This window comes from Budorcas taxicolor, chromosome 22 (genome assembly GCF_023091745.1).
Source record: "Budorcas taxicolor isolate Tak-1 chromosome 22, Takin1.1, whole genome shotgun sequence".
In the NCBI taxonomy this organism is placed as follows: Eukaryota; Metazoa; Chordata; class Mammalia; order Artiodactyla; family Bovidae; genus Budorcas; species Budorcas taxicolor.
Window position 1 is genome coordinate 1,321,488 of NC_068931.1, and position 13,693 is coordinate 1,335,180.

The 13,693-nt window shown below is 38.5% G+C and overlaps 1 protein-coding gene across 1 annotated transcript in view; it reads right to left on the reverse strand.

The window, feature by feature from the left end:
• The window catches only part of ATP9B (ATPase phospholipid transporting 9B (putative)), a 158,080-nt gene that overhangs the window by 102,393 nt on the left and 41,994 nt on the right, over positions 1 to 13,693 (reverse strand). The window contains exons 6-7 of the mRNA XM_052660348.1: positions 11,692 to 11,750; positions 6,407 to 6,458 (exon numbers count right to left, since the gene is read on the reverse strand). Of these exons, the coding sequence (XP_052516308.1) occupies positions 6,407 to 6,458; positions 11,692 to 11,750 (111 nt within the window). The remainder of the gene's footprint in view (positions 1 to 6,406; positions 6,459 to 11,691; positions 11,751 to 13,693) is intronic.

Here is a 13,693-nt window from a genome sequence, read left to right on the forward strand (position 1 = left end):
GTTAACATTTCTAGTCTCACAGTAACTGATACGATTTAAAGAGAGAAAATGAACTGTAGAAAAATCATAAATACGGCCAACTTGTCTTACACGAACTATGTCTAGTGATTTTTTAACAGCAAGCACAAGCTATAAACCGATGCCACTTAAGGCTCAGTAAAAATGAATTATTAAATTGGTCTGCTTATATCCTATTACTGACTTCTTATGAATACTTGATTTTATTTGGTATAATTGACAAGAGTTGACAGCAAAGGACAGGTTTAATGATAATCAAATGAAGATTAACTCATGTATGTGTCGCCTAGGACAGCTGGTGATAAAGTAATTGATGGGACCCTCAGAGACAGGGCACACGAATCTGTCGTAAGTTTTAATAAGTTACCCTGTAATATTAGCAGCCTGCCTGCAACAGCTCACACATCCAATGGCTCTGAAAGAGACAGGCTACAGTATGTGCCCAACAAAAGAAAAATAGACATTGACTTTGCATATGTAATACCGGATCGTTTGCCATTAAACTTAATTTCTAAATCATTTATATAACTTAATGACTCTGTATGAAATTTTTAAGCTGGTGGTGAGATGAACAGTACCAGACAGAGCATGCAGAGGAGTACAGTGTCGCTTGTCTACCCCTCGCCCGCTAACAAGTGACAGCTGAGCTCTTGTGGTATGTCCCAAACACTTAAACAATGATGTCATCACTTAGGAGGCAAGTGAAAAAGATATTGGCATTTATAAGAGATTGATGAAAATTAGTTCTAAAGCATTAATTTCTCTTAATACCACTAGAAGAATTGTGTGCATTCAGGAGATATTTGATCTGAATTAAGAAACTGATGAAGCAATTGATTAATTGGAATTTAAGCCATCAGTCACCAGATCCATCAACAGCTTCATTTACATTCTAAACAATCAACTGACAGCCCGATAGAATACCCTGTATTAATACACAGTCAATATGATGCCACCAAGAGATTCGCTGAGCTGTATTGACAAACGCCCAGTGGCTATTGTCCAAACTTGAACATGCTGCACAGATTTAAGACTTTTATATTGCCTAGGGTTAAAGATTCTTATTATAATAGACAATGTATTATCAGGGCTTCCTGAGCTAAAACTAAAAAATAATAAAATAATATTTATAGTGTTAGCAGATACACAAAAAACTCTGAATGTGTACTTTTAAAAATTACGCTTTAATTTAAAAACTTAAATAATTATGTAGTCACAGAAATAGAATTTCTAAAAATAAATCTTCAATCAAAGTAATATTATGACACAAATTTTACATAGCTAGAAGCTATGCAGTCATTTTATAAAGAGAAGAAAAATATCATGAAACAGGAATCTGACATGTTAATATCTCCATATAAGTATTAGTAACTGTTTTAACAATTAAAACTTGACATAAAAAAATCCTAAACCTGAGACATATAACCATAGGTTAGAACAGATGACAGCATGATCTTAAACTTGAATCATTAATAATCTTCTAGGAATATCTAAAATAATAGAAAAATCAGCATACATGTATATTATGTACATTTTTTTCAGGAACAAAGTGATAATTCTTAAGAGTCTCTAAAAGTTCTATGTCCTCCAAAATAGTAAATATCATTACCCTACAGAGAGAAACTGTCCCTACAACATAGAATACAAAGCAAAATCTGAGAAAAAGGAGACATTTTTAGAACATAATCAATTTGGATACAATTCTATTTATCTGAAGTCAGCACAACAGACTATATCATTTGTCTAATGTTCTAATATTCTATTTGTCTCGGTCTCGCTATCTTACTATGTCATGCCATAACAATTATACAGCGGCTGAATTACAATTTCTAAAACTTTGGCAAAGAATTTGTATTCTAGCCTTCAGATTCTTGCTCTGAAAAATGGACTTTTCTAATAATCTTCCAGCTTTAAAGTGAAGGATATTGTTCACATTTAATCTCCTAACATAATCTGCATAATATATTCTTTTAAGTTAATTACCTATAGCCATTTTCACATTAAGTATAATATTCTTACATATATGTCTACCATAATCACTACAAAGGCAATAAAATATAAAAGCACCTCCCCAATACACACATTTTGTTATTCATTATACTGAATACATTTACAAACAAAGATAAGCAAATCATAAATAAGGAGAGATGGCAGTGTAAAAATCTCTGTAAACCCATTCCTCCATAACTGTAATGAGAACATTAGCAAAAGGTGTCAAAAGCAATTTTTTTCAAAACTCTGGAAAATAATCAGACTTGTAACAATCCCAGGTGCGTTTATTCAAGAAATGGGGCTAAATCTAGTTCTAAGAGACCTATGTGGTCTGATGTGTCCCTTTTCCAGTATTCTGCCCCCAAATCAAACTTCACAGAGCTGAGGAAACCAGTGGTCTGGTAGATACTGAGGAGAACAAATGAGGGCTGGGACTCCCCAAACTCCAAGCCCAGAAAGCTATAATCACCTGACTAGGTAGGGTTTGTCTGGCTTTGACCCAACCCACAGTTGAGTCACGGAGAATGGTGTTTCTCCTGGAATCTCTGTCAGAAGAAATCAGTGGCAATTGTTCACTATCACAGCTTCCTTGCGTGGTAGCAAAGCTGCGGTAAACAACAAGCTGACCACAAAATTTAAAAGAAAAGCTAGAAAATCAGATGACAAGGGGTAAGAGCTCTACCATGTTCCCAAGAGTCTAGAAGGCCACCTGCCAGTGCAAGGATACACACATCCCCTTGAAAACCGGAAAGGCCCAAATTTCTAAGCCTGGTGGAACTTGAAGGTCTGTACAAGCAAGACATGAAGGCAAAGGCAGAGTTTTAACTGCCTGTCACAGCTCTGCAGGTGCTCAGGGAACACCATTCTATCCGTAAAAGATAAACCTTCCAACTCTACTAGTTAACAGTCTCTGTCATACAGAGTTCACTAGGTGACGGAGGGGGACAGGACTGTTACACACAGTCATTTAGGAACTTAAGCTGAGGGAAGCTCTGCCATCTTCAACAGGCAGCTCCCAAGGTGAGAGCAGTCATGGAGACATAGCCAGTGCAGGGAGAGCCGGGGCTGAAAGCGGAGCACGCAGCTTCCAGCCACCCCTCCCCTGCCACAGCTAAGGGCACGGCTCCGTCTAACTGGACAGGAAACAGGAAGGGACTGGAAGAGTAGTTCTCCAGCCTCTGTCCCACAGGAAAAAGAAACTGCCCATTAAACAGCTAACAGTAAAGTGAATTTAGGTAAAGGGAACATTTCATGCAAAGATGGGCTCAATAAAGGACAGAAATGGTATGGACCTAACAGAAGCAGAAGATATTAAGAAGAGGTGGCAAGAATACACACAAGAATTATACAAAAAAGATCTTCATGACCCAGATAACCACGATGGTGTGATCACTCACCTAGAGCCAGACATCCTAAAGTGAGAAGTCAAGTGGGCCTTAGGAAGCATCACTACGAACAAAGCTAGAGGAGGTGATGGAATTCCAGTTGAGCTATTCCAAATCCTAAAAGATGATGCTGTGAAAGTGCTGCACTCAATATGCCAGCAAATTTGCAAAATTCAGCAGTGGCCACAGGACTGGAAAAGGTCAGTTTTCATTCCAATCCCAAAGAAAGGCAAAGCCAAAGAATGTTCAAACTACCACACAACTGCACTCATCTCACATGCCAGCAAAGTAATGCTCAAAATTCTCCAAGCCAGGCTTCAACAGTATGTGAACCGTGGACTTCTAGATGTTCAAGCTGGTTTTAGAAAAGGCAGAGGAACCAGAGATCAAATTGCCAACATCCACTGGATCATCGAAAAAGTAAGAGAGTTCCAGAAAAACATCTACTTCTACTTGACTGACTGCACCAAAGCCTTTGACTGTGTGGATCAAACAAACTATGGAAAATTCTTAGAGGTGAGAATACCAGACTACCTGACCTGCCTCCTGAGAAATCTGCACGTGGGTCAGGAAGCAATGGTTACAACTAGAAATGGAACAGACTGGTTCCAAATCTGCAGAGGAGTACGCCAAGGCTGTATACAGTCACCCTGCTTATTTAACTTCTATGCAGAGTACATCACGAGAAATGCTGGGCAGGAAGAAGCACAAGCTGGAATCAAGATTGCCAGGAGAAATATCAATAACCTCAGGTATGTAGATGACACCACCCTCATGACAGAAAGTGAAGAACTAAAGAGCCTCTTGATGAAAGTGAAAGAGGGGAGTGAAAAAGTTGGCTTAAAACTCAACATTTAGAAGACTAAAATCATGGCATTCAGTCCCATCAATTCATGGCAGACAGATGGAGAAACAGTGGAAACAGTGAGAGACTTGGGGCTCCAAAATCACTGCAGATGGTGACTGCAGCCACAGAATTAAAAGACACTTCCTCCTTGGAAGAAAAGTTATGACCAACCTAGACAGCGTATTAAAAAGCAGAGACATTACTTTGCCAACAAAGGTCCATCTAGTCAAAGCTATGGCTTTTCCAGTAGTCATGTATGGATGTGAGTGTTGGACTATAAAGAAAGCTGAGTGTCAAAGAATTGATGTTTTTGAACTGTGGCATTGGAGAAGACTCTTGAGAGTCCCTTGGACTGCAAGGAGATCCAACCAGTCAATCCTAGAGGTAATCAGTCCTGAATATTCATTGGAAAGACTGATGCTGAAGGTGAAACTTCAATACTCTGGCCACGTGATGCGAAGAACTGACTCACTGGAAAAAGATCCTGATGCTGGGAAAGATTGAAGGCAGGAGGAGAAGGGGACGACAGAGGATGAGATGGTTGGATGGCATCACTGACTTGGTGGACATGAATTTGAGTAAGCTCCAGGAGTTGGTGATGGACAGGGAAGCCTGGCGTGCTCCAGTCTGTAGGGTCGCAGAGAGTCAGACACGACTGAGCGATGAACTGAACTGTGAAGTGAAAGTCGCTCAGTTGTGTCTGACTCTTTGTGACCCAATAGACTATACAGTCCATGGGATTCTCCAGCCCAGAATACTGGAGTGGGTAGCCTTTCCCTTCTCCAGGGGATCTTCCCAACCCAGGATCGAACCCAGGTCTCCTGCATTGCAGGCGGATTCGTTACCAGCTGAGCTACAAGGGAAGAACTGAACTGAACTGAACTGAAAGTAAATTTATATCTAGCCCTAGGTGGCTCTAGTGGTAACAAACCTGCCTGCCAATGGAGGAGACTTAAGAGATAGAGGTTGGATCTCTGGGTCGGGAAGATCCCCCTGGAGGAGGGCATGGCAACCCAGTCCAGCATTCTTGCCTGAAGAATTCCATGGACAGACAAGCCTGGCAGGTTATACGCCATGGGGTCGCACAGAGTCGGACAGGACTGAAGCAACTTAGCACGCATGCCTCTTAGGATGTAAATAATCGTTAACTACAATTGGTGAAAAGAGAAAACATCTTCCTTCTTTATGATGACTTGAAATGTCCTTGAAAAAAAAATACTGTTTATAAACGGAGAAAAAACTAAACCAACAACTCTAAATTTTTCACTGTGTCCTTTATAGAATTCATGCTACAAACAACACATATACTGAGTTTCCAGAACAAAAATAACATGTTGAGCTTCCTATAAAAATAATGTTCATTTATTCAACAAAGTCAGAAACATAAGGCAGAAGGAACTTTGGATATTACCTGACAAACCTCCCATCATTTTAGAGATGATTAAAGTGTATGACCACACGGATAGGTCATATAATTAGAAACTAGTCAAAGCAGACTAGAGTTTAAGCTTCCTGATTTCCAATTAACAGTTTTTCTGTCTGACCATAAGAAGCTTCCTTTTCATTACCACTTTAGCAACTTCTTCTTCTTGTTTAAAGCTCAGGTCATATAAATATCATTTTTACGGTGAAGCTCACTTCAACTTACCCAGACAAATTGTCTGCTCCCTCCCATCACCCCCACATGTCTTTTAACATTTATATACAATCAGAGTATTGCTGCTGTCAACATGTATACTTCCATAAATGAATAGATCATGAACTCTTTGAAGAGAGCAACTTGGTTTCACTCCCTTTTGTGTCCGAAGCAACAAGTAGTGCCTGGCACATGGTAAGTGCTAAATGAATGTTTGCTAAATGAGGAATAAAACTGTAAATGCAGAACAGCAATAAAAATTTGAGCAACATCATTAATTATTTAGATATCAAAATGGATTTGCATGAAAATATTCACTTGACAAACAGATTCTGATAGGATTATATTTTTTAAACCACCATATTATACAGTAAAATCATTGTTTTAAACATAGTTAAATGTGATTTAGAAATTAATGAATTCAATGTATTACCATTTGAAGAAAAATTCTTATGAGAATAACTTTGTCTTTGAATATGAAAACTGCCAAAAACCAATCATCAGCAATGCAAATAAAAATAAAAATACCTGCTTTTTCTGACGTCCTAAGAAATACCATGTCCGATGGAATTCTTTGATTCTGCAGAGTAACATAAAATATTATCTGTATGTAAGTTTATAAATGAACACAATGCCATTTCAAAGGAGAAACAGCTGCTAAAAACAACTAAAATAATATTATAATTCAACTCTATGCTGAGACATTTATAATTTGTATAACAAAAATGAAAATTTAATTCATATTTTAGTTAGATCTCTAAGATTTCTTTCCCCACCAATAAATCATGTAAATGGCATTTAGTGATGATCTGAAACTAGTCCATTTCTGAACAATGTTAAACATTACCATTTCTGTGGCCTCTGCTGCACTTTGACTCATACATACAATATAGTATATTTACTGCCTTATAAAAAAAATTATGCACTCTCTGTCAGACTAAATGACCTGGAAGGGGAGGACAGTTCTTCCAACATCTAACACAAAACAAAGCATATCAAAAATGAACACTTAGTAGATGTTGAATGAATGAATAAATGTACAGCTGAGCAGACTAAACCCTACAAATTTGAGGAGATACTCTTTTACAAGGCAAAAAAGGAGAAAAACTCAAAGTTCACTATTCATACATTTACTTAATCACTATTACTGATGATAATTGGTATTAATTAGTACTACTAATAATACTTAGCATTAGCATTAATTAGTTGGGAAAGCTGTACAAACTAAAGAAAAATATACTAAGAATACTTCATATAATTTCATGAATTATTTATATTTATTGAGACCTAAGTAAATATTTATATACAAACAGTAAAGAAATGAATTACTTGTCAGTCAGCAAGCAACAACAACAAATATAAATTGAGCTGTTACTGGTGAAAAAAGATATGCTGCAGAACAGTGCTTCTTATTTCTAACCTGAAATGATTTCTAACATTTCTTTAGGCCATTATTGAGAGCTAAGAGACCCATAGGAGAAGGGGGAATGGAAATTAGAAAATGTTGGTAATAAAACCTCAACATATCAAAACATGTGGAACACAGCCAAAGTTAGAAAAATGGTAAGAGGAACGTATACATGATTAAACTGCAAACAGAAAAAAAGGGAGGCTAAAAACACACAGGGAACTGAGTATCTGCTTGAAAGCAGAAAAACAAAAAGCCAATAAATCCCGAAGAACATACAAAGATGCAAGCAAATATCAGAGCAAAATTAATGACACAGAAAATGAAAACATATATTCCAGTAACAAACAGCAAGAAAGTACATTAAAAAAAAAAAAATGCCCACTGTGTTAATAAGAAAAAACTAGCATTAGAATAAAACAGATGAAAGATGGGCAAGTTCTTTCAATAAAAAACTGTAAAAGATTTTATAAACTATAAAACATTACTGAAAGAAATTAAATAAAGAAACAGAACACACCATGCTCTCACATTATGATATACAGTATTGCAAGTGTCCACAGACTGACCTATACATTCAATACAAACCCAATCGAAACCTTAACATGCTTTTTTGATGGGAACTGACAAGACATTTGAAGAAGGCAATGGCACCCCACTCCAGTACTCTTGCCTGGAAAATCCCATGGACGGAGGAGCCTGGTAGGCTGCAGTCCATGGGGTCGCTGAGAGTTGGACACGACTCAGTGACTTCACTTTCACTTTTCACTTTCATGCATTGGAGAAGGAAATGGTAACCCACTGCAGTGTTCTTGCCTGGAGAATCCCAGGGACGGCAGAGCCTGGTGGGCTGCCGTCTATGGGGTCGCACAGAGTCGGACACGACTGAAGTGACTTAGCAGCAGCAGCAGCAGCAGCAGCAGCAGACAAAACATTCCTAATATTTAGAGGGCAATGCAAATGCCAGGAATGACTAACAACATGGAAGGTTGAATGTATAATATAACAAAACTAAATATTAAAATAGAATAATTAAGACAAGATGACATTCCACAAAGATAGATGGATTTTATAATGTAAAGTAGAGAATGCAGAAGTCAGTCCACACAAACATGTACACCAGATTTATGAGGAAGTTGGCACTGTGGACATCTTTTAAATAAATGGCTTTCTAGAAAAAACTAGATACCTATGGGCGATAAGAAGAGGTAACACCAGGCCTCTACTTCAATAGAAACACAAAAACCTATTCCAAATGAATTATAAATGTCAAAATCAAAACAATAAAACCTAAAAGATAATATAGAAGAATACTTTCATAACTTTTTGGTAGAAAGATCGACTTCTTAAACAAGACTCCTTCCCCCCCAACACCACAAATTAAAAAAAACTTATAAATGAAAATATTAATAAGGTAGATTTCATTAAAACTAGAAATTTCCACTCCACAAAGCCTACTAGGAAGGAAAAGATATTTGCAAGATAAAACTAATAAAGGACTCCTATCTAGAATATCTGAAGGCCTGCAAACAGATAAGAAAGGATAACTCAGAAGAAAAATTGTAAGAGAATTTCACTGGCTCTTTACCACTGAACCACAAGGGAAGCTTCCAAAAAAGAAATATCCAAAATCATATGAAAAGTGTTCACCTTTGACAGTTTACAGAAATGCACATTAAAACTACAACTTGCTACGTATACAATTTGGAAATGTTAATTTTAAAAGGTTGGCAGTGCTAAGTGATGGCAAACATGAGGGATGGGAACTCTTCCTGCTGACCTCAGTATAATTTGATCCATCACTCTGCAAAACCATTTGGAGTAAGCACTCAGGTGAAACATCCACACGCCCCTAAAGCCAACAAGCCCACTCCTGAGTACATATGCAGCAGCAAAGTCCGCATGCGTGAGCCACAACACATGGTCATGGATGTCTCGCAGCTATCATTCCTAACAAAAAAACTTGGAAACAACCCAAATATTCACCAGTGGTAGAATACTATGCAACAACAAAATGAATGAACTATAACTGCACACAACAAAATGAAGAATCTCACAGTCAGCACTGGATCAAAAATAAGCACGCACCCAAACACAGCTCCATCCTACTGAATTTTCCAGGCACCCTTGTTGAAAGTCAATTAACCACAAAATCAAGGCTTTATTTCTGGACTCTCAACGTTTAATTTATGCCAGTTCCATAGTGTCCTGATTACTGTTAACTTTTAAAAAGTTCTGAAATGGAGAAGTGTGAATACTCGAACAATTTTGTTCATATGTTTAAAAACTGCTTAGGCTACTCTGAATCTTTGGTATTTCCATATGAATTTCAGAATCAGCTCATAAATTTCTGCAAAGAAGTCAGCTAGGAGGTTGAGAGGACAGCACTGAATCTGTAGATCAGTTTGGGAGTATTCCCCATTTTAACAGTATGAATACTTCTAATCTATGAACATGGGAAGTCCTTCCATTTATCTAGATCTTCTTTACTGTGTTTTGACAATGTTTTGTAGCCTTCAAAGTTTTGGACCTCTTTTGTTACATTTATTCTTAACAATGATCTTATTTGTAAGTATTTTATTTCTTTGATGCTACTGCAAATGAAATCCTGTTCTTAATTTCAATTTTAGACCATTACCCTATATTCCTCTATACTGTTTTATGTTCTATGGGCATCAATAAATATATTAGAAACTCCAAAATAATTATTGGATACTTTTTATTTTTCCCTCCTCAGGACTCTGAGCAATACAGGAGTAGGGACCTGTGTCTTCTTAATATACCACGGTCCCTTTCGCTGGCACCTACACTCTCTCTTTCCCCCTCCAACTGGCAGGTCAGTGGTGAGCTACCCGGTGGAGAGGCCCATATGCCCAGGAACAAGGGTGGCTTCAGGCCAAAAGCTGGTAGAACTGAGGCCTTGAATCCAAAAAGGCAGCAAGTCCTGCCAACCAGCCCCGGAGTGAGACCGGTGTCAGGCCCGCCTCAGGGGAGCTTGGAGGTGACGGCCAGGAGGCTGACACCCTGACACTCCTTGACTGCAGCCCTGGGACAGACCCGCAGCCAGGAGGTGCAGCTAGGCTGTACCCAGATTCCTGACCATACAAACTGTGAGGGAATAAATGTTGATTTTTTAAAAACAATTACATCAAAATGTATATGACTAACATATGGCTCAGCCATCTCTCTTGTCAGCAGTTAGCCCACAGAATCCTGCAAGAATATATGCACCAGGATGTTCACTACAGCACTCTTCAATAGCAGAAAAGAAAACCATCCAAAATCTAACAATGGATCAAAAGTTAGTAATTTATAGTATTCATATAACTGAATACTACATAAATATGTTGCAAATCGATATGTTTAATTTTCTCCCATTCTATAAAATTAGACAAACACAGCCCACAACATTATCTGTGTACACATTACTGCAACCAGATGAAGAGCCCTCTCACTAAACACCCCTGTGGGCGACGCAGGCTAGGGGTGCCCTGGTGGGTTCCCAGGTGGACGTCAGCTGGTACCAAGGGCTCACACTCCTCTGTAATAGGCCTTATGAAAACCTGCCATATTTTTTTAAAAGTTGTTCAAGAGCCTTAAAAATAAAGACTGAGCCCTCACTAACTGTTACTCAGCAAGACTGTGCAGACAGAGACGCTTCTCCACACAGGCACACAGCCCAGGCAGTTGAACTCCAGTAGAGTGGTGGCTTGTCCACAGCCACCTCTGACCACTGTGGCTTCCTACAACACTGACCTAAACTTTTTCTTTCTAATCCTCTATATTTCCATTTCCCTTTTTTTAAGCCATAGAATATCCAATAATTATGTATAATACATCTGTCTGTAAAAGGAAGCTCTAGAAACTGAAACTCCATGTGCTAAGTTGCTTCAGTTGTGTCTGACTCTTTGTGGCCCTATGGACCAGAGCCCATCAGGCTCCTCTGTCCATGGGATTTTCCAGGCAAGAAACTGGAGTGGGTTGCCATGCCCTTCTCCTGGGGATCTTCCTGACCCAGGGATCAAAGCCGCACCTCTTATGTCTCCTGCACTGGCAGACAGGTTCTTCACCACTAGTGCCGCCTGGGAAGCCCCAGAAACTGAAACGTATTTCATGATAAATAGGTTCTAACTAATATAATTCTTTGGTCAAAGATATAATTCTGACAATGAAACAATAAACAGTTAACACATCTTATTTCAGACAAAATATGACTACACACTAAAATGTATGTTAGCAAAAAAAAACTATACAAAAGTCTAGATTTTTTCCTTCAGAATATCAATCTTACACAATAATGTTAAGATTTAAAATAACTGTCTCAAATAATTTCCTTCAGATGCAATCAGTCTAAATGTTAATAACTGGTATACACATGTCTAAAATATATTAAAAATGCATCAACCTTTTCCACTATGATGAGGTCTCCAACTTGTATGTCTGAACTCTTAACTTGCACTTTACCTTAAAAAAAAGAAGAAGTATAATCAACTCAATGAAATAATAGCACATCAGAGTTAAACTTTCAGTTGATAAATAATACTTCAGAAATAACTTTGGGAGGAAAAAATCACATTCTAGATATTTATTTATACTTATACCTTCAAAATAAATTTATTTCAGATGGACAGTCACTAAAAATTAATTTCTCTCAGTCAACTCCCAAATACAGTTAACTATCCCCCAATAAGAGATGTGTTGGAACATGAACAAGGACTCCATTTGGAAAGTTCTTCCCGTATCTGCCATTATTTCAGGTCGGAGTCAAGTTACGGATGATCGAAAGTATCACTAAACAAAATAATTTGATCACAAAGCTGAATAACACGGAGGTGTAAAATCCTTACATTAATACTGTGAATGGCATTGACTGGCACACAACTGACAGAAAAACAAAGAAAGGAAAACGTACATAAGATCACCCTCCCCTAGTAGCTCCAAAGACAGGTCAGGACGGAAAACTAAGGTTTAGAGCTTTACACAAAGAATGGTGTGAACGCTTGTAAACTCTTATCTCTATAGTATCCAGTGCCGCGTGACCATTTACAAAATCTAACACAGAGTCTGCGTCACGTCAGCACCACAGAGAGGAGACGAGAAGCTGATGTGGACAAGGTGAGACGCCACCGGACAGCTAACGAGCCCTGGTCCAGGCCCTGCTCCCTGTGATTCCCTCTCCCCTCCGTCTCCCTCCCTCTCCTGGTCTCCCTCCCTCTGTCCATCTTCCCTTTTAGGACCAGCAACAGCCATGTAGATCTGTTTTTATATTTTTGTCAAAACTGCTGTTTTGATATGAGAAAAGATCCACTTCTTTTACAGTCAGTTTATTCTGAAAGCTAAAAGAACAAGAGGTAAGTTCTTATTACATTTGTTCATATTATAAAAACTAATGTTACCAGTCATTACTTGACTTATAGACTAAATTCAGCTCATTATAAAGCCTTATTTCCTAAATATCTCTGAATGCAGCTGAGTTTCAACCACATCAGTTCCTAATTATTTGTTCTGAGGATATCAAAAAGCTTTGTAAATATTTCTGCTGTCACATTTTTTCACATTCCTCAATTATACAATAAATACATAGGGGCTGAGTTACTTTCCTAGAGGGAGGTGAAGCTACTTTTTATTGATATTATAAAATAACAATGTACTCTAGAATTACATGTGAAGCAATCTTAAGATATCTTCATAGGAGGTAAGTATCTGTTTATTAATAGCCAAAAAACTTTCGTTTTTTTTCAGTTGGTTACTTCAAGCTTCATGTTTGTACTCCCACTGTTGCGTTTTTTATAGCTAAGCATCAGGCAGTAAAGACATACCACTGAGCTCATTCTTCCTGTATATTGTTGTTGTTCAATTGCCAAGTCCTGTCTACCTCTTTGTGACCCCATGGACTACAGCACACCAGGCTTCCCTGTCCTTTAACTCAACACAATGCCCATCTTATCATTTAATTTTATGCTGTGCTACTATCCAATCCACTTTCCCTTCCTCCTGCTTTTTTACATGATAATAGAACTAGATGACAAATCAAGCATTACGCTCATTCTCACCCCAAGCCCTCTGTTATTGGACAGCCGCTTAGAAGAGGACCGGACCTGCGGCGCGCCTGCTGCTTCTCCACAGCTGACCTCACAGTCGCCTTCTGCTTTCCCCCGCCTCGGCTCCCTCTGCTCCTGCTCTAGTCTGGCACTTTATCCTACGACTATGTGATGCCCATGCTGGTTCTCACAGGTTCTCTGCATTCGCTGTTCCTTTCGGCTGAAACCCATCCCTCCGCAGATCTCCTGACTTACACAGTAACACCACCCCATGAAGCCTCTAGAGCAGGTATAAGCAGCAGCAGGATTCTATACAGACTGCTACACATGTGCTTAAAATGCTACATCGCCATAAATCTTCAAACA